Here is a 21,609-nt window from a genome sequence, read left to right on the forward strand (position 1 = left end):
TCTGAAATGTATTTTTAATGAAAAACACTACATCCTGACCTAATCATATCAACCTTATTCTATCTAATTAAGAATGCAAAAAAAATCATTAGAGTTGCAAAATATTAGTTTCAGCTCTGTCGGGCTGCTCCTATGCTCCCCTTCATGAATACTTTTTTTTTTTTTTCCTGTCTATGATAAATACTTAATGGGGGAAAAATGACAAAAATTTGCATGTAGGCAAATTAGTCTAATAGGGATATGTCTTTGCTGAGTTAGGAAAGTGACCCTTGTCACAGGAGAAATTGTTACAATAATTATGAAATAATAGCAAAGCCCATCTTATTTTGATGAAAAATGGCCCACTTGAATAATGTAAAAATCATAAAATGCAATAACCCCAAATTTTCATCATGCTGGAGAATGTGTTAACCTGTTAGCATTTCATCAGTTTAATAGTGCCATATTAGGGACAATATGATGTATGGTGTAATTGTTGCTGTGGAGGCAGAAATGCAGTAATGCAATGATGATATAGCAGTGTTACCACAGCAAGAGGCCATCAGCACCTAAATGAAGCATTTTCTTAATAATACACTTTGGGGGTGTAATTTCTTTCAGTGTCTCTAAACATTGGGAAGTTCAATTTTCTCTAAATGAACAGGTCCATCACCATCCCATTAGTTGTAGTGTAGTCACCTCTCAAAGCCAGGGTTGCAGTTCATTAAAGCTTACAAGACAGGTGTAAAAAGCTCTGTTTTCATTCTCAACCAAGAACATGTGAAGTGAGATCACCAACTGATACTACATCCAGTCAAAATGATGGCTCCTATTCCAGCATTGCTAAGATTTCTATGATGGTAAGTTTGTGGCACATCAGATCAACCCTCAAGCAAAACTAATTTGTATACACATTAATTGATGAACTGCAATCATTATTATAAATACAGGATTTGTATTTATTTGTAAACATTATAAACATGTATTCCCAAACTTGTATGTCACTTTGGATAAAAGAGTGAATGAAATGTAATTTTCAATGAACTGCCTCTAATCATGTTTCTATTGCCTTCATTCACAATGTGGGGAGTCTTGGGGAGTTATTGTTATAAATAAAAAATCACAATCATGCAACAATTGGTAACTTCACAAAAGACATTTTGGTGTTGGTTGAATATGTTCACTTCCTTATAAGACAACATGGTGCACCAGTTCCTGGCATTCAAGTCTATCTTTCACCAGAAACACAGAACGTAATGTAGTTTCGGGTTCTATTTCACCCCTCTACAGCCACATGAACTTGTGCAAGTAGAGAGCAAGGGAGTTAATGAACATGGTGAACACCAAGCAATGTGTTCCACTAACAAATCCCACAGATTAAATTAAAGGGGGAGGGTGTGGTTTGATCGCTGCATTCTACTTCCCTTATCTCAACAAGTCACATTTTCAATCACTATGCAAAGATTTAACATCGGGTGCAGACTCAGTGCTAATACACTGCCCTGTCCTGTGTCATCATAATTGACCTACACTGGGCTGTCAAACATGTGACAGACTCTCCCAAGTGATAGGAATTTCATGGGGACATGCATTTATGCAAAGTGGAATCCTGCATTCCCTGACAGTTGTCCACATTAAGAAGATCCCCAGTATAATATATGCATGTGCATAACACCATGTATGTTGATTGAGCAATCTTTCTTTGATGAAATATCATAGGAAATTGGTTGCCACAGACTAATCAGGTTTTCTGTTTTGGTAATTATCTTGTACTAATTAGAATTAAGCTAAAGACCTCAGCTTTCTGAAAAGTAACTAAGGAAAATTCAAAATGAGCCTATTCTGTACATCCTCTTCCTTAAAGTGACCAATTTGAATGTAGTAAGGATGGACAGTGTGAAACCATCAAGGCTGTCATTAAATGTACCTCTTACCTTCATCCTGCCACAACCAAGATTTCATTTACAGCTATACCATAGCAGAAACCTCCCAGGGTTACAGACAATCAACTCTGATTCCTCCCTTTTACACAGACCAATCTAACAAAGTAGTATCAATGACCTTTTGGCGCATTCTGTCCTTACAAAAACAGCCATTAGCCCAATAAATCCCCAAGGGTTTGAAGAGAAGAGCATTGGCTAGAAAAGCAGGAGAGGCTTCAGAGTGGTGAGATACTTACCTTGCGCCTCTCCCCATTGAAGCCTCTCCATTGCTCTGCCTTCTTGACAATGTAGCTCAGTTCCTGATTGGACAGCTCCAGGTCTTGAGGTAGGAAGTACGTCCCCTCTTTGGCTGTCAGCCGCTGAAAGATGTCCAGCGTGTGTCCATCGTTGTGGAATCTGGAAGTGTGAAACAAGATATGAGGAGGGTTAAGTGGAAGCTGGACTGTTGCATATTGATTCACTGTCTCTGCCATATACAGGTCACATAGGGTTAAATGCCAAAGCAAGGAACTTATGTCAGAGATGATAACTAAAAGGTCTGTGGCTACGTCAGTGCCAAACAATATCATGTCCTCTTTTTTACTCTTTTTTTACTATTGGTTATCTTTAATGGAGCAGGTTAAATCACAGTGATCCAAACTCTCTAGAAGAACATATAAAACTTCTTTTGATTACACAAAGCATATTTGCAGTGTAACACAAATTGGCCTGTGAGGGGGACGGCACTTTGCTAACACAAGCTGACTGCAGCCATGTCTATGTTTGGTTGTGCATCTGCGTGTTTGTGCATTTGTTAATGTGTGGGAGTCAGATCCTGGGATGTTCTTCACTGTTAACGCTGAGCTTCAAAGATGGCAGATGCAACAGACGTACTGGATGCACATACGTCTGGAGAGACCAGCCTGAGTCACAAGAAAACATTCGGCATAGCAGAAGGCATATTGATTTATATCTCCAGATGAGCGCACATCAGCAAAGTGTTATTTTTCTTTTGCCACACAAGGGTGCATGCAGCCAACCCCTAAAAACAATCATCGGGTCTGTAAACAAATTCCTTGGCCAACCATCAAAACCAGCAGACCTTATGCCCTTCCATAGAGATTGTAGTCTGTCAGAGGGTAATCAACCCTCAAATAAAACCAACATCAAGGACACAGGGATTTATACAAGAAGCTGCTATGAAGCTTTGAACTCAGCATCATTCCCCATTGCTCTTGGGAGAGGGATGTTTGTAGAATCTTAACCTCAGACACAGGAATAGCATGCATTAATTTTCATCCTACACTTGAATTGTGCTTCTCATTCATTTATGCTGCCTTTCTCTCGGAGGAATTCACCGTCTTTGCATCTCTGTGCTTCAAAACAGGCTCATTTCCTTGGTGTACGAAGTGCCATGAATGCAAGTATGTAATTCTTATATGTGGTATATGACCTGGATGACAAGACCATTATCAGTTCCTCTTCAGTGTAGGGGTTACCATAACAATTTGTATTAACTTATGGAATACATTTCAACAGAATATTCATCACAAAATGAACATGGTGGATAAAAAGACAAACAGCTTATGTTTGTGTGGGAAACTTACATTAAATGCATATTACTACAAAACTGGGCCTTTATAATGCATACAATGTTATTATTTCATCCATAGGTATTTTCGAATTCATGCTTCTTCCTGTCTTATTATAGGCTAAATGAGAATTAAAATGAATATGGTGTATATTACTCCTTCAAAAGGCCAAACAACGGACAGGAGTCCTGCCTCCCAGTTTCCCAACACATGAAATTTGCATAATACTACAACCGATCAGGAAGTTTCCTCTGAGAAGAGTTGTTCAATGAATGACTAAACTTTGAAGTCACTGCCCCCCTGCCTCTGAGTTAGTTCCTGTTTAAATGGTATACTGTACTCTATGCCCATATATGCACATGCAACCTTTTCTACAAAAATCTAAAGAAATTATGTCTCTATTCAACTAAATTGCAATAGCAAATTTTGTTCAATACACAATTGTGACTGGAAATTTTATATTCACACAACAAGGTTATTTTGTTGATTTACATATTTGGCAAGTTGCAAACAGGTTACTGAACTTACCAGTAAAATGACAACTTATTTGTTTTCTGCAAAAATATCTGATCTTAGAGTACAATATCCAGTATTAAACTGGTTCATGGTTATGTTTGGGCATTCACAGCACTTGATTAAGATTAGGAAAAGATTGTGATCTGGTTTGATGCTGAAGACAGTTTACTGTGACTTCAGCCATAACATGTTTATTTACATTTAACTAAAACCATGAGCTTTCCTTGACCTTGACTAATGCTTTTGCTGCCTAAACCTAACAATAGACTGGACCTCCCCAACTACGCTGTGGTGACCCATTAATAAATGCAGCGCTTCATTCAGTCGAAAATATGGTAGCTAGCAATTATTTTTCGTACAAAATGTATTTGCTATTGCAGTTTAGTTTAGAAACATAATTTCTAGGAGTTGACTGAATATCCTTTCATACAGAAGCCTACACAAGAACAGAAACACAGTAAATGAGCAAGGGAGTACAAACTACATAATTTTTTTGTCTTGAACCTTCATCATTTAGATCTAAACTGCACCAGTATCAATATAACATCACTCTTTTGGGTGTTTATGAAGTTTCAAAGAGGATGGAGGTGCAAAGCATATCACTAATATGTATTTTTGCTGCCAGTGAATAAAGACTGCATAAAATGTAATTAAAAAAGGATAACAGTCCATTCTATCTATACATATAGCCCAAGGCATTTTTTTAGAAATAGGTCATGCTCTGTGTCAGAGCCCCTTCCTTGCAGCCAATAGAAAACTGTAACCCATAAAATGATCATCCTTGCTTCAGCCTCATGGCCTACATTCAATCCAAACCCGAGTGGCGGTTGAGTGGCAGAAGTCATTATTCCTGGCTGCTGTTTTAATATTGTCCATTTAGCTGGAGCCTGATAAGCGTCCCGCTTACTGAAATTAGATGGCACCCTCTCCTCACCCGCCAATCTCAAACTGATTAATTCAATAAGAATTTTCTTACATTTTGAGCCATTAATGGAATTTGGTCTTATATGAGGGTGGGAGAACACACCTTGGATGAATACTGAGTTATGTTATTCAGTAATTTACCACCCACCCTTCTACTCTTTTACTTCCATGGAGCAAAAAACGCTGTCCTTCTATTATTTAAAAAAGAGCAATATTCATCTTTTAAGCTGGAAATTTGGAATTAGTAGTGACGCAGTGCCTGTTTAAGTCTGCCCTCCCATTGCATTGCAGTGTCATTCTTTTATTAAATGTAATTTTATAAAACCAAGGAAAAAGGCAATGTTTGACTCAACAGTCAGGGACCTTGCTTTTTAAATTAAGCCGTTAGAGATTTCCATATGTATTAATGTTTTGTTTTTCCTGCTCAACCTCACTAATCAGCTAACGGCTCAATAGTGGACATGAAGGCTCAATAGAAAAAGAATTGCTAAAACAGTCTGAGGTGTTAAATCACAATACAACCTAACAAGTAAATGCTTCAACATGGCTGACCTCAATCTGAAAGACATGACTGGAACACAGTGCATGAAGATATGTATGTGCATTTACCATGATGTATATGCAGTCCTTTTCAGTATGTATGAAACCTGCACTGACACCAACCATGAAAAACATTCAGCCTAATCGGATAATGTACAGAGGTTACATGTTCATGCTATATTATACACTTATAACTTTTGAAATAGAAACACTATCAATTTTTGTACCGATTGCAGAATATGGTATGTCCAAAAAAGAAACTATGTGGTACATGCTTTTTTGTGAGTGATAACCCAGTGTGTGAGTAGACGTGTGAAGAAGCATAACTGCAAACGTAATTCTATGCCACTATAAAATCAGAACAGATATTTGTTTTCGTTTTCTGTTGTTTGCATTTGTTGCTTTTCTGTGGACAGAAGAGGGAAAGAAATGGATGCCCAGGAACAGGCACAAGGCTGCGGGGTTGGAGGCAGTTATTTCTGAACGTGTGCTTGAGAATAGTAGGCTGTTGAGGGCCACAGTGTCTCAGAAAGGGCCTTCCTCTTCATTGACAGAGTGTCCCTACAGGCCTTGTCAGTTCAAAAATACCCAAATGATAATCCCCACTTTCTCAGCTTGAGCTATAAGGCTGCTCGATTATAGCAAAAATCATAATCCCGATTATTTTTATCAATATAGAGAACAAGATTGTGTAACACAATTACTCATTGACTTTGGAAACACCATGCATTTATTGAACTATTTTTAACAGTGGACTTTCTTGAACTTTAAATACAATTAAACAGAAAAAGAAATAAAAAGATAAATTATAATCATAATTTCACAAAGCATTTTTTATTGTTTTAGGAAGCTTATGTGCAAGCAATACAACACATCAACCCTGGCAGCACACAATCACTAATTGAAGCATCCCACACAGAGGCTCCGACACTTTTACAGAAGCATCAACCCAGGAATGAGATGTGACAGATACGTTTTACCTGTTTGCACGGCGGCTAGCAGCTCACTCTCTCCACTGCATCTGTTTGTGCTCTGTAAGTGCATGTGATGCGCTCCTTGCAGATGTGTGTGTCCTCAATCGGAACAGAAAGGCAGACTCGACTGGCAGTGGAAAAGGGGGCAATCAGCAAAAGCGGGTTTACCCACGTTTGAAAAACCTGCTTACACCTGCTAATTTTGGTGGAATATCTGAACATGGGATATCAGCCCAACAGGGCATGGTCTCTCCTGACTAAATATAAAAAGTATCTGAACCGGAAAGCTGCTCAAGATGATGCAATTTGTTGCGAAACAGAATGCGACACAATAATCGTTTTATCTTGATTTTCTTGTTTTCATAATAATTGGAAACCAAAATAATATTGGAAAATAAAATTAGATTAGTCATGAAATGATTGTTGGTTGCTATCATTGCTTCAGTTACCAAAAAGAGATCTAAGAAGAAGAGACATAACTGCTTTTGGTTTTCACAGTAATGCTCTTCTACATGTTTGAGTTAGCACCTGGTTTGATGGTATGAACAAATATATACAGTAATTTACTGTATTTCAAACATGTTTTGATTTTGTTTGGTACACCGATTTAGCAGCATATCATTATAAAACCGTTTTTGTAATAATTCTGAATCACTGTAACCTTTGATGCCAGACTGTCCAGTCATGAAGATTGTAGTATCTGAGATATGTTTATTCTAAACTTTTCTTACTGGAATTTGTTATTCAGAGAAGAGACTGACCATAACCTTGGACATTATTGCAGTCTGGTACAGTAGGCTGGTGGAGAAAGACTGGTTAAGCAGATCCTACACTACACTCATGTGTGTCTGTTTCCTGGGCCCAGAAGAACATTACATTAATGTAGGACAATGGAGACTAGACTGTTTCTTTATTAATTAACCATCATCATCTTTCTGTTTGTCTCACCTGAGCAAGTAAATGGAGAGGATGGTGATGGAGAGCAAGAAAAGGACTGCGTAAAGGAAGAGAGTGATGATCACCCCTGCTGCACCTGATTGGTCAGCTCGATAGAAGTGCCAGTAAAGCTTGGCTGCGTCACCCACTGGCATGTCAGGGCTGTAGGTGAGATGCTGAGGAGACCAAGATTGAGTTAAAAAAGATAAAAAACAGTTTGATGGACATTCACAATATGGGGAAGACATCATGTGATCAAGAAAAGATCACATAATGGCGCAAAGATTTTGTTTCACATACTGTTCAGCTGGTGTTCCTCTCACTCTTACATCACACATTCACAAATATAACAGATATTTGGATTCACTTCTTAATAATTAGTACAAAATGTGAGTTATTAGGTCAGATATAACCATTACAATGGCATTTAACTAGGATTTTATTTAGACATCTGTAAAAGGATTAACAAGTGTGAACTATCAAAATCATTTTAGTCTTCCTCGTTGACAAAATCTAACCCACTGCCAAAAAAGACATCCATCTATCTATCCTTGCATATTTTCTTTCTCAGCCTATCCCATCCCCCTTTTTTGTAATCTAAAGTCACTTTGCCAAGATAAAGTGAACTCCTATTTAAAGTGCACAAGTGTCCATGCTATTTTTAAGTGACTTACCCCAAGGACGGCGTCCACTGCAAAGACTGCCAGAGGGTCGAGGACTGTCCACACTCCCTGAGCCATGATAAACTTTGACGTGAAGGAAGGGAGTGAGCCAAATAGCTGTTGACAGCCCCATCTGATCAGAACCAGCAGGAACATTAATGCGTTCAAGGTCAGGGGACCCACCACCAGCATCGCCAGCTCCTCCCAGATGTGGAGCAAGGAACTCTGGTATACAAGCTCCACCGTGTGTGCATGGAACTTGAACCTGGTGGGAGAGGAAATGGAAGCGGGTGATGTGTGTAGACTGTGTGTGAATTTTGCGCATGTGTCAATATGAGTGTAGTATATCTTTGTTTGTGATGTTTAACAGCTCAAGGGCAACTTCTTTTAGCAATTCAAACACTATGTTATATTGTTTTTGGTTGAGTCAATCAAATTTAATTAGACTGATGACAATTTGCAAACTGGCTGTTTTACTAGTCTGTGCTGCCCTATTTGGTTACACGTAATATGTATTAAAAGCAAATGTCATTATCTTAATCTGTAGATACAGTATATTAATTAAAGTATATAGATAAAGTAAAATCAAACTACTACAAGTAATTGTATCAACACCTGTGCTTTTACATGACAGAGCTTTTCCAGACCCCCTATTGTAAATTAGACTCCCCATTCACATCAAGCTTCATGAGTTTGTTAATCTTGCCATCAGTCAGGAGGAGGTAAAGCCAGTGGTGGGAGAGAAAAGGTGTTGTTTTTGGTCATTAATTTCCATCTGATTTGCTTCAATAGTCAAGCATCTCTCAGATTCTGTCCATTAATCTGACAGTAGAGGTCCAATAATGTTTTATCAGAGGAAAATCTCTTAACTCACAAAAATCCTGCCAGAGATTATCTCATCACAGTGGCTGACTCTACTCTGATTGGTCAGCTCTAGCAAGCCTGAGCATGAATTTCCTATCAACTCTAAGCCTTGTTTCTGGTCCTCCGCTTCTGCCCTGCCAGGGCATCCTTGCAAAGAGGGAAGCAGTGTAACCAAGTTTAACAGCATTTCTCAAAATATATGTTTGAGCAGCAGTCTGATCTGATATCAGGAAGGAAAATACAACATTGGCAACCAAGATTACAGGTTTCTCTGAAATTTTCCTCACGTAATATACTGCTCTGTTACATAATATTTAGGTTACTATTCATGCAGTAGTAGCCCAGTGAATTAGTGAGCGTTTGTTGTGAGAATATTCAGAGATAACATAATGATAGCATTCCCAAAACACAGTACAGCAGGTAACACATACAATAATTGTCAAGATGCAGGAAGGAAAGTAAAATATGTAACAACAGAGGATGTGAAACAATAGTCAAGAAATGATCTCTGTTAAAAAGACATCTAATAAAAGTAAGCTAGGGAGGGAGATGGTGGATCGCCTTAGAGGGTTGAGCAGGGGGGCATCGGCAGAGGCTGGTCCCTTCAGGAAGAAAAACTGGAGGAGGACCAGACAGATAGAGCCTCTTTGGAGGATGACTTGGAGGCTGGCAATATAAGTGAGACTCCTCTGGAGGCCAGCGCCACAGGCAGGAGTGCTCTAGAAGCCAGTGAAGAGAGCGGAGGCCTGGTGAGATAGCATTAGAAAATTCAGCTGCTGGTGGAGGCAGAATGCAGGGCAGAAGGCAGGCAGCTGGACATCTGGCTGAGTCTCAGCAAAGACAACCAAATGAGGATCTGAGAAGTCAGGCAGTGTGTCAGAAGGAACTGATGACAGCAGATTTGGAGTTGGTGTCAGGTGGACCGCCGACTGAGGAACAGAAAAGATATCAGCAGGATTACTGGATAGCGGAGACTTTTGGACAGTGTGGGCTCTGTAGAGCTGGGCAGCTGAGTCTCTGTGCTGCTGGGCAGCTCGAAGGATCGATGTTTCTGCTAGCTCTAGATACCTTTCAGGAAAAGCTAGACAAGTCCCCAAGAAAGAGGAGTGCTCAATGTCTCCAGTGTCTGGATCAAACAGGAAGCTGGACTGCAGGCTGCAGGCCAGCATGCTGGTGGGTAGCATTGGAAGCTCATTGGCTGAGGTCTAGCCAACTGAGAGGCTGGCTGCAGGCTAGCAGACCAGAGGCTAGCTGACTGGGAGGCTGGCTAGAGGCTAGCAGGTCAGAGACTAGCCAACTGGGAGGCAAGCTGACTGGGATGTAGACTGGAAGCTTGCAAGCTATATGCTACATTACTGACTAAGAAGCAGACGGACATTTAGTAGATTTACGTAGCCAACTGGGAGGCAGTTACAGTTACAAAATAACTTGCTCATGTTCTTTAAAAGACTGCTCAGTACAAACTATCCATAGCTACTGTGGGGGCTGTACTGTGTCCATATTTCACAATCTTTCCACTTGATAAGTCTTTACTGTCAGACATATTTATGCTTTAATATGTTTATTCAGTGACTCAAAGTATGTGTATGATACCTTTTGAAAACATTGTAGATAATGTAAATATTTTAGCTAACTGTAGGTGGAAAGTTTCAATCAAAAATAAATGTTATCCACTCAGCTCTTGTGTCCTCTGACAATGGACATAAATGTAGCCATTTGTGCTAGTCAGTGCAGACAACAACAATTAAGTTATAATTTTGAACACAAGACTACAATACTTTTACTTGAAAAAAAAAAATGTAAAAAAACCACGAAGGGAAAAAAACATTGCTCATATAGGTTATGGAAGGAGGGGGCCATGGGGCCAGAGACTTTGTTGCTCCTGGGCACACTATGCTGTCTGCTAAAATCCAAGGGTGGATTATGGGAAGGAGGAGGCAAAGAGAGACTGAGTTAGAGAGGACTAAATAGGAGAGTGAAATAGAAACAAGAGGGGAGGGAGGCCTGCCATCACGAAAGTGACTCTAACTGTCACTTGGTCTCTCTCTTTCTGTCACCGGGCACCACCAGCTCTGGACATTGCGTGGAGAGAGAAATGCTTGGAGGGAGAGCAGCAGATTCGGACATGTGGAAGTTGTCATCTGACGTTGACCCCCTCTGTTTTCATATTTTCGTTTTTTCACCTCCTCTCCGCCCCCTCAGTGCATTTTTTTCATTTAGCCACATTTTTTCTGTCTGCCTTCCTCTATCACTTTCCATGATTTAATGTGTGATGTTTGCACCCCACATGTTATTGTAATAAAAACCTGCCTCTATGCATGTTTGCAGCCAGCTCCTTTTATAGTGATGAATTAAATCAGCACCATATGCTATGTTGCAGTGTGATTTAACAATTCTGTGGTATTTTATTGCCATTTATTATCAATGCTGTGTACCAAAAAATAACAATAAATTCCTTCCAAATAATGTAGCCTTTTGGGACTTGGGCGGTGTGGTGAAATGAACAAACTCCTCCAACAATGGTTTTGTTTAATATTGAGTGAGTCTTGTTAAAATGTTAATGGGGGGATTCCAAACCGATGATTTGGGCGTATCCAGTCTGTGTGTGTGTGTGTGTGTGTGTGTGTGTGTGTGTGTGTGTGTGTGTGCGTGTGTGTGTGTGTGTGTATGTGTGTGTGCGTGTGTTTGCCAACACACACTCGGACACACTTCACTTCCTCATTCTCTCCTCTGCTCCTTACCCCCTCCACGTCCCATTTCACCACAACTATACTTTGCATGTGTGTTTCTGAGCTTGCATGCCTGTCTATTGAGTTGTGGGTACATTTGCGATTTTCCTATGCGCTTCAGTAATCTGTGTACTGTATGTATCTGTCCTCCATGTGAAGGGATTTATGTCAGCAGCAATGTGCATGCTCAAAAAGTGTCTATGTAATTCTGCTGTGTGTGTGTGCATGTGTATCCATGTATTCCCCCCATCATACCTATGTGTGTGTGTGTGTGTGTGTGTGTGTGTGTGTGTGTGTGTATGTCCGTGCAGGGCGATATCAAAGGAAGCAAACTCACTTGTTGACAGGAACTGCTATGGCCTGGAGGTAGAGCCACTGGCTGCAGTAATGCAGGTAGAGCCTCACAAACCACATCAAAGCCATCAGCAGCATAATGAGGCCGAGCTGCCGAACAGAGCCACGCCAGCTATTATGCGGCTGTTGTTGTTGCCCCAGCAACGGCAGGCCCAGGTCGGATGGCAGCATGTGCAGGGCCAGACGTGCATGGTCGGACAAGCGTGAGGGGCAGGAACCAGGTCCTGTCAGTGTTGATCTGTTTTTAGACACACCATACATAACAACTTGAAGCTTTTCTTTTACTTTTTCTTTTCTCCTAATAATAATATTATTGAAATAGATACATTACAATTTCAGTTAGATGGCTTGAACACAGGATGAATAAACAGATCCTGCACATAGGTGACAGTGTCAGTAAATTAGGTAATTCATTATTGTTGATGGCATTAAGTACACCTCAGTACATATATTAGGCTACAGTGGGTTACCACACTAGATGAAATGACTTAATTTTTTGATTTACAGTGCAAATACCTTTTCTTTGTATCACATATAGTATTCAAATGCATTTTTACCAGAGTCAGATGTGTGCAGTAAACATTAAAGGTAGGGAAATGTAGTATTCAAATGACACACATTCACACATGTACACAAATACACATACACACACACACACACACACACACGCATGCACACACAGATAGGAATCCCTTCCAGCAGTGCTTGGCTTCCCTCAGCACCTCTGCCTCTTCTGTGCCGCCCTTTGTCAGGCCTACTCAACTATTCCCTTTCATATAGAGGGCACAGATGGAGCAGTGGAGGCAAGACGAGAGGAGAGAAGACGAGAGGAGAGCAGAGGAGAGGAGAGGAGACTGGGAAGAAATTGTAATATCCTAAAAAAAACTTGTTCCATACTACATACATTACTGTACAGTGTTATGCAATATGTGAGGTAAATTAGTGTGTACAGTTACAACATGCATAGACCTACATGTATTATAGCTTGCACATGTCAACACAAGCTGACACTGGTGACCCCCCTATCCTTCACCTGACAGTAATTAGACCAAGGCTAAAATAGGTGTATACTGTAGAGCTATGGTTAGTATCACAGAGTGTGACTTCAGGCCTTTGCCTGTGGACATCCCTGTGTCTTACCACTGTGTCCCAGAGCACAGTTGGAATTCACTTTGTAGTGTGTATCTAGGGAAAATGGTACACTGCCTAAAGACAAAAAAATGAGAAAAAAAACAGAATCAGTTGTATTGCTTTCTTCTCCTCTACAAATAATTAGGCTAGACTTAGATCAAAACGCAGCATTGCATTTTCTTCCCTGCTTGTGTTGCTGCTGAAATACGAACACTTGCATTTAAAACAAGACAATTATATTTGCTCTCCCTGTGAGGTGGGCACAGATTCTGAAGTGTTAAATTATTACAACATTACCAAGTTTCTTAGTGAATGCACATGGTAGTTTAGGGTGTAGCACATGGGAGAACTCAGGATTCATTCAGAAAATGCTCAGGCAACAGTTTAACTTGGTAAACATTCATAGTTTGGCTGAAATAAACTTAGGCAGAGAAGATAAACGTCTAAATAAATGATAAAAGTCTGTTACTGGTCAGTTCTGTGGTTGAGATTTTAAACTACAGCATGTTTCAAAAGCATGTGTACTGTATATTTTCTATATGAAGTCAGTGAGAAATACAAGATAATATAAGCAATAGGGATATAAAGAGAATCACACTGAATCTATTGCTTTCTCTTTACACATTAAATCATCTGAAGGCATTGTTTTGCTATTGTTTTTTGTGTGCCATTACTGTTACTTTAGAAGAGCTGTATATGGTAAAAGCACAAACACAGCCACAGCCTCCATATGAATCAATGTGACTGGCAATAAAGATGACTTTAAAATCACTGCCCTGAGTCTTCAGAATAAACAACACAAAGAAGCCACATATGACTCTTAAGACTGATATTTGAAAAAAAAAATATTATTTTAAAATAGATATATCAGTTTTTCAGGTTATTGCAACAAAAATACTAATTTTGCTGTGATGTTGAAAAATGTATCTGGCAAGTGTGAGTTTAAAAAAGATAGCGAAGTGTAACAGAATCAGAAAGATGATAATGTACAACTAAATGTGTTTGCTTCTCTATTATAATTGTGAGAAAGGCACATCCATTCTGTTCCAAGCTTTATCACGACTTGATGTATCATGTGGTATGAAACTGCTTTCCGCATGTCTGCAAAAGTGGAATTATAGAATAGACAAAAACGCAGTGTGTCACAGACACAGGCAAGATGCTACCCTGTCAAGTGGCATTAAAAGAAAATAGCAAATGCAACCTGACGCCCATCTCTCATATAATGAAGATATTGATGATGCATGAAAGAGGAATATTTTTATCTTTATGTGGTGGCCTCTTCCAAAGTAAACTGGTAACATGATGTGAAATCTGTTATCACCACTGAATTGATTTCATTATGGCACCTCCAATTACAAAAGTACAATACAGAAAATGAGGGAAAGACGGGGGGTGGAGGTGTGGGCTTTGCAGGAAAGAAGGATGTTTCATTCCAATATCACAGCTTGTTCCTTGAACGACTGATAGCATGTGGCGTAGCGACCCAGAGATGAAACTAACCATTTCAACAGGCATGCATTGGCACATAATACTATATTTTAATTGCAGTTTATATGATTCTGTGAAATCCAGGCCAGAAGCTGTTTCCTTATTATCTTAAGTCTGATATGTTTGTTGTTCATTCCTATGTCATCAAAGCACATTGCAAAAGGACTCATCATCCTCTCTAAACCTTACCAAAGTGTGCCAAGACCTGTAAATCAGATTTAACTAGCGTGTATCTGTCAACCACTGGAACAAGAACCATCTACTGGAACTGGTTTTCCCTGACCGTCCTTAAATGTTGTACTCCATGACAACAAATGGGAGCTGAGCTTTTAAAAATAGCACCAAGTGAAAAGCAAGTACAGATGAGTATTAAACCTTTAAGACGGCATGGGTAATGAGAGATGGAGGGACAGGGCGAGGAGTACAGTGGGGTGTTACATTTTAAATAGCAGATTTATGGTGAGAAGGCTCCCAGGCTGAGGAGAGTGAAGGTAACCCTCAGAATCCTTTGCATGGCCCTGATGGCTTAAACCCTCCAGTCTAAGGCCACTTAAAGTATTGGACTTATCCCTTTATTTAGAGGATTATTTTCTGTCACTCTCTTATTTGGGCCACCGGCATTGTTTATAAATGTTCCAAAACCACACATCTTTTCCCACATAGTCGAAGAATGGTTTGCTGTTGGGGAAATACAGAAAGCAAAAAATGCAGTGTGAAAATAGACTTAAAAGATTGACAGATAATGTGATTGTTTTCTTAGTGGCCCAGATGCACAGCGTTGTGGTGATTATGCAAGTGTGATTATCTTAGGTGTCAAGAGATAAGACTGAAGATACCACAATCTTCGTTTACATTTCAGTTTTGAAGAATGCTGATAATGCATTTGTTTTGGATCGTGCCGTATTTGTCATCTGTCTTCTGTGGGTTATACAATCTTTTCTTTTCTGGGCTGTTATTCAGGCATGGTGGGGAAAAAAAAAACTTAATGTGAAACTTAGTTTGCAGCTCCTAAACAAATGTACATGTGTGAACATTTAAAAAAATATGCCCTGTTCTAACAGAAAAAGGGAAGTTATTTTCAAGCTTATTAAGAGTGTGTAATGCAAATCAAAAATAAACATCATGAGCAAAATATCCTTCTATTGCTGTAGTACCAAGTTTTCTTACTTCATTGTACAACTAACAGAACACAGACATTTTACTGTTTCTTTAGTTAGCAGCATTTGCTGTCTTGGAAGATGCTACTTATTATACAGTCAACTGTAAGTCATTACTTAAATCACAGCAGAGATTTTGCATGTGAGTTTAGTTTTACTGTGTAAAAGACTGGGGGTTTGTGTTAATGTGACAGCAACATGGCATACCACTGACATAATGACATATGCACTAACCAGGAAACAATTTTAAGACGTGAGGAGAGGTCTTATATTTGCATGAATAACCTATAGGTTCAATCAACAGCCGGTAACAGCTTAGCCAGTGAAGCACTTTATGATGATGCCTTTGTCAAAGCAATGAGATGCACTGCAATAATCCAATACACAAACACATAAACACACAGCTGTGCTTACATGCACACAGTGAATGACCTTTATGGAGCTGTTCACAATTACCAAATCCAATAGTTTACCATTTCTAATGTCGAGAATTGTTCCTGTTGTGAATATTTGTGTTTACACAATAAATTCACATTCAATGCACTCAATGATTGTTTGTGTGTGTGTATTTTCATACATGTACAGACATGATATACAGTATTCAAGTTCCTGTATAAGGACAATGCATGTGTATATTAACTGTGTTGCAGAGTTTGTATGTGTACTAATCCAAGTTTACCTTTTTTACATATGCTACAGCCATTCCCACAGTAGAAAGATTAAGCTTTAACTGCCTACCTATTGCATTTACACAGAAGCACACATACTTACACAATAAGCAGGGCTTTGCACATGTGGGGCAAATATAATGCAGGAAACCATGAAACCTCAAAAAGTGGAAATCACTGAGAAACCTGCTCCCACAAGATGTATTAAATGATAATCAGTGGTTACTGAGCTGGTATCAATTTCCAAAGCATCTCGAATGTGCATGCATAAAACAAGTTGAACAGAGCAGCACTTTATGCCTGCAAGGCTTTAAGATAATTAAGTCATTTTTATATAATCTTGTTTTACTTTAATCTAAGTTTTATTTGTACTGAAATCACAAAAAAGACAAAAATTTGCCTCAGATTTAACTTATTGTGCTCTCTCTTTCACTCTCACTCTCGCATCTCTTAGTTTTTCACAATTATATTTGTTCCAAGAACAATCACGTTACCATTTGGGGGCTTTATAAGCACAATTTTTCACAGAGATCCTGGCAAAGCAAGAATACACATAAATGAGTTTCATTGTCAATATGGGAGCACCGTGGCAGGTATTTGGGGTGTAGTTAAAAGAGAATTACGGAATTGTGACTCAGCTGCAGAACTGGAGTCCATCATCTTGTAATTAAAATAGCATAACGATGCACAACCAAATTATCAGAATTATTTGCTGACAGGGAGTGGAGGAGAGCATAATCAAAGCAGTGAAAAAATATGTTCCACTTAATTAGGAATCCATGTTTGACTAATAGTTGGCTGCTCATTTTTACAATGCAAGAGAGGCTCTCACATACAGGCAAGCATAAGAGAGCCATGGAAAAGGCCACAAGTGTTGTTGATCAGCTAGTTGTGTGTGAGATACGATGCTTGCACATAATCACAATCGGATACAAATTAATTAATGATTATATAGCCAGCTGAAGATTAGTAAGAAAAAAAAACATCTGCATTACAGTTGTAAGTAAGTAAGTAGGATGTGGGAAATTTTATGTGGTGTGTTTCATGTAGGTAACCAAATATCCTAGTTAGGGTTATGAATTCTGGAAGACGGCATTCTAAGATAATGACCATGAAAATGGTCAGTATCTTTGTTAACACTAATACAATCATGGCAAAATATGCTCCTAGAGACATCTACTGTAACTGGAACTTCCACTTATATAATAATGTAGTAAAAACTACTGAGTACTCATGTAGTAATGTAATAATTACTGCTACATTCTATGTAATAATGTAGTAATAACTACTGCATACTCAAGTAATAATGTAGTATTAACAACTGAGTAGTCGTGTAATAATGTAGTAATAACTACTCAGTACAAATCATTAACATGTTATGCTAGTGTGATCCCATGGTTTCTAGTTATGCTTTTTTTTCCCATGGATATTAAACAAACTTGATTTGTGAGTGCTGGAGGTGTGAGTAGGAGGATTTTTTTTAGTTCTGGAGTGAGGTAGACTAGCTGTTTCCAGTCTGTCTTCAAGCTAAGTTAACCAGCTGCTGGGTGTAGTTTCACATTTACAGCACAGATAGGAGTGTGGTATTGATTTTTGAATCAAACCCTCAGCAAGAAAGTGAACAAACAATAAACATATGAAAAAAATTCAGTTGTGTAGTAAAAAGCTGATCCCATCTTGCTTCTTACCAACAGCATATTCCCAATATAATGGCAGAGATGACACTCAAAGACTTGGTCATTCTCATATTACACCACTAACATGGCTATGAATGAAAATTTTCCCTAATATTCTTTGTTCAGTGGCATTCCTATTAAGCCAAAGGACCATTCAAGAACACTCTCTTGATGAGTGAGAGTCCAGTTTTGCACTGGCCAAACAAATCCCTCCTGCAAAAATGTGATTTGGCCTCCTCACACACCTTGGAATAGTTTAGATGCACAAATGAGGTAGCTGTTCACTGCCGTGCAACATGTGGTGTTTTTATGGAGCGCCTGACTTAGACCAAGAGAGGATTAAAACATAGACCCTTGGTGCACCATAAACCAGGGTGGAAACATTTCAAATGCAGATGCACCTGGGATCAGCAAACACACAGGGGCTTCCTAGGCACTCATTACACAAACAGTTACTATAACTACCACTATAGTTCGTAACAATAAAGAACAGGTTGTTTTTCTTGCTATAAACTTTTATCAGGGCATTGAGAAAATACACAAAACACAGTGCACGTAAATTTGTAATGCAATGAATGATTAATGCAGGACAAATAATAAATGTTCTAAGGAAATCTATCTATTCATCAATATGGGTGAGGTGCACAGGGAGGAGTGCTGCAGAGGCTGAGCATGGGCCTCCAGAGAGTTGCATCAGTATTTAAATGGATTTCACTTCTCTGACCTTGCCTCATAACTGCAGGACATTGTCACCAGAGAGATAGAGACACAGGGAGAATGAGGAAAGGATGGAGAGAGAAAGATGGAGAAAATTAGAGGCAGAGAAAGTGAGATGAAGACAGAATTAACAGGAGGGAGTGAGAGTGAGAGAGAGAGGGAATAATTATGAGCTAGAGTGACTAACTGTGTGTTATATGTATGTGTGTACGTAGAGAGCAATTAAGTGAATGGTGGACAAAAAAAAAGCAGGAAAAAAAGACAACCAGTGTGGCAGAGCAGACCTGACATCTATAGTTTTGATCTCTCTTCATTTTCCTCTACCAGGCCTCTTAAAATAGTTGTTTTCACATGATGTGGCCAGACTCACTTGTCATGTTCTCTCTTTCTTTCAAAAACCACACTGTTCACCTTGTTTCTTAAGCTTTTTTCTCATAGGCAATATGTATCATGAGCATATTCTGAATGTTTTATAATGCTGCAGTAACACTTGTTTCCTGTATTGCTCCAAATGTCCATAAAAACCAGCTTATATCACTGGATCAAATCTTGATGAGACAGTATTTCTTATGAGACTTGGAAAAACATTATGATTGAACTATGGGTTTGCGTTGTCAAACATATTCAACAAGTCCTGCAACTTAAATCACCATATAGGTCTCTTGTCCCAACCCTCAGATCTGACCCAAAGGAGCGTACCAGCAGATCATGGTTTGGGTTAAAAATAACCTTTGTCATCATGGTTACAATAATAAAAACACGGTGCTCGTAACATCATACTCATGTCCTATACAAAGATATCAAACAAATGCTGATTACATAGACATCTACAATTTGCCAATAATATTATTATACCTGACTGTAAATAATGTTTTCCTAAAAGTTCATATTTATTTTCACTGGTCACAGGGCATTAGTGAATGTTTGTACTACACTGCATTAGCTAACATGTATCTGCAAGTAAAAATCCACTTTTAAATTCTTTGGGAGTTGTTTGTTGACTTTTGCCATCTTTTTTAGATGTTCACATCAGAATGACTAGAGATGAAAAGGGAAGAGTGTGAGGGAAGCATCACCTCTGGCCTAGCTCTCCCTCTTTTGCACACATGCACACACACACGCACGTACACACACACACACACACACAGACACACACACGCACTCACGCACGCACGCACGCACGCACGCACGCACGCACGCACACACACACACACACACAATCACACATGGACAAATAACATACAATCACACATATGCTTTCACACATGTTTTTTTCTCTATCTGAACACCAACCCCCTCCCTCTCTCTCATACAACACATAAGGGTGGGAAACACATTCATTTGACCCAGACCACCAATGGGACCACAGTCAGCTCTGACTGACAACCACATCACAGCAGATTAACCAGTCATATTGCAATGTTAGCCTGTCAGGGAGCTGACAGCTCTGATTTCCATAAAGGAAGCAACACATTGATTGTGTATGCGTGTGTCTGTGAGATCCGAAGTGATCCGGCACAAAACCCTAACATGTGCACTCGGTTGCAGTACCCAGGGGCCCCTCTTTCACACATGCACGCATTTGTGCATGCATACGTGCAGACACATTCCTGCTCCCTCAAAACAGGAAAGAGCCCTGGAAAGCACTAGAGACCCAGGGTTGACCAGCATCGCCATCTCCACCCACCTCTCCTACCAGCATTACATCAGAATTGATTGACCCTTGCACTGAGTTGTGATTGGGAGCTGCAGTATACAGGGGATTGACAGCCGGGAACTAGCTGTTATTTCAGGTGGTTTTCTCTTTTTCTCTCACTTTTTTTTCTGCAGTCCAATCCCGCTTTATCTCCATGATAGTGCATGGTTCTTCTTTAGCAAAGTAATGACACTGCAGGGTGCATGGTATCAATGCTACATGCACAAGATCTTGTGTAATTAGCACCATAGATCAGTGCTTATGAGCAGCCTTGAACACTGTAACTGTATATTTTACTGCTAATCTTACACTCGAGCATGTATACAGAAAGAAACAGATAGAGGGCACAGAAAGACAGACAGACAGAGACACATAGTCAGTGAGTGCTCTGATAGGCTTGGTTGGGGAAATGGGTGCAGATGAACATTGGTCCCCAACGAGGCGAGCTAACTGAGGGAAATTAGGTCAGTGTGTTCCCTCTGACTCCACAGCAAGAACGGGCGTATGTGCATGGTGTGTGTATGTGCGTGTGTTTTGCATCAGTGTACCTACACTGCCATACTGCACCACTATAGTAACATAGTGCAGGTCTGTGCTTGTTTGTGTGTGTGTTTGTTCTACAGACCGCATGTTGGCATGTGAGTGAATGCGCAGCCAGTGGTTGGGCCTGAGTCCAGTACAGGTGATAATACTTTCCAATTGCTTCTGCAGCTTTAACTCAGACTTAATGGTGTTGTTAACTAGCTATGAACCTGGATGCTGAAACTGTATTTATTTTGACTAATCACTCATCTAATTGAAACAGAAAACTAGGATGTAACTAATCATAACATCATAATCAGTAACAAAATAGTTCTGAATATGAAACAAATGTATAAAGGTTAAGTGACATTTATCCCCAAATGGCCACTGTCTTTTGGAGTAAAAGCTTTGGGGACAGATGGAATCAGTTCTGCAGTCATTTGGCCTCCGGAGGATGAATGTGCTCTTCTCTTCTACCTCCTACACAGCTTTGTCTTTACTAGTCTCTGTTACTCTCTTCATGTCTCCTGATCAGGACAAGTCACACATACTATAATTG

The 21,609-nt window shown here is 39.5% G+C and overlaps 1 protein-coding gene across 1 annotated transcript in view; it reads right to left on the reverse strand.

Annotated features, from left to right (window-relative positions):
• The window catches only part of ofcc1 (orofacial cleft 1 candidate 1), an 89,806-nt gene that overhangs the window by 31,807 nt on the left and 36,390 nt on the right, over nt 1-21,609 (reverse strand). Inside the window, exons 17-20 of the mRNA XM_056365080.1 lie at nt 11,976-12,230; nt 8,058-8,310; nt 7,396-7,559; nt 2,159-2,318 (exon numbers count right to left, since the gene is read on the reverse strand). Coding sequence (XP_056221055.1) covers nt 2,159-2,318; nt 7,396-7,559; nt 8,058-8,310; nt 11,976-12,230 — 832 coding nt within the window. The remainder of the gene's footprint in view (nt 1-2,158; nt 2,319-7,395; nt 7,560-8,057; nt 8,311-11,975; nt 12,231-21,609) is intronic.

The sequence above is a fragment of the Seriola aureovittata genome, chromosome 20 (genome assembly GCF_021018895.1).
Source record: "Seriola aureovittata isolate HTS-2021-v1 ecotype China chromosome 20, ASM2101889v1, whole genome shotgun sequence".
Classification (NCBI taxonomy): domain Eukaryota; kingdom Metazoa; phylum Chordata; class Actinopteri; order Carangiformes; family Carangidae; genus Seriola; species Seriola aureovittata.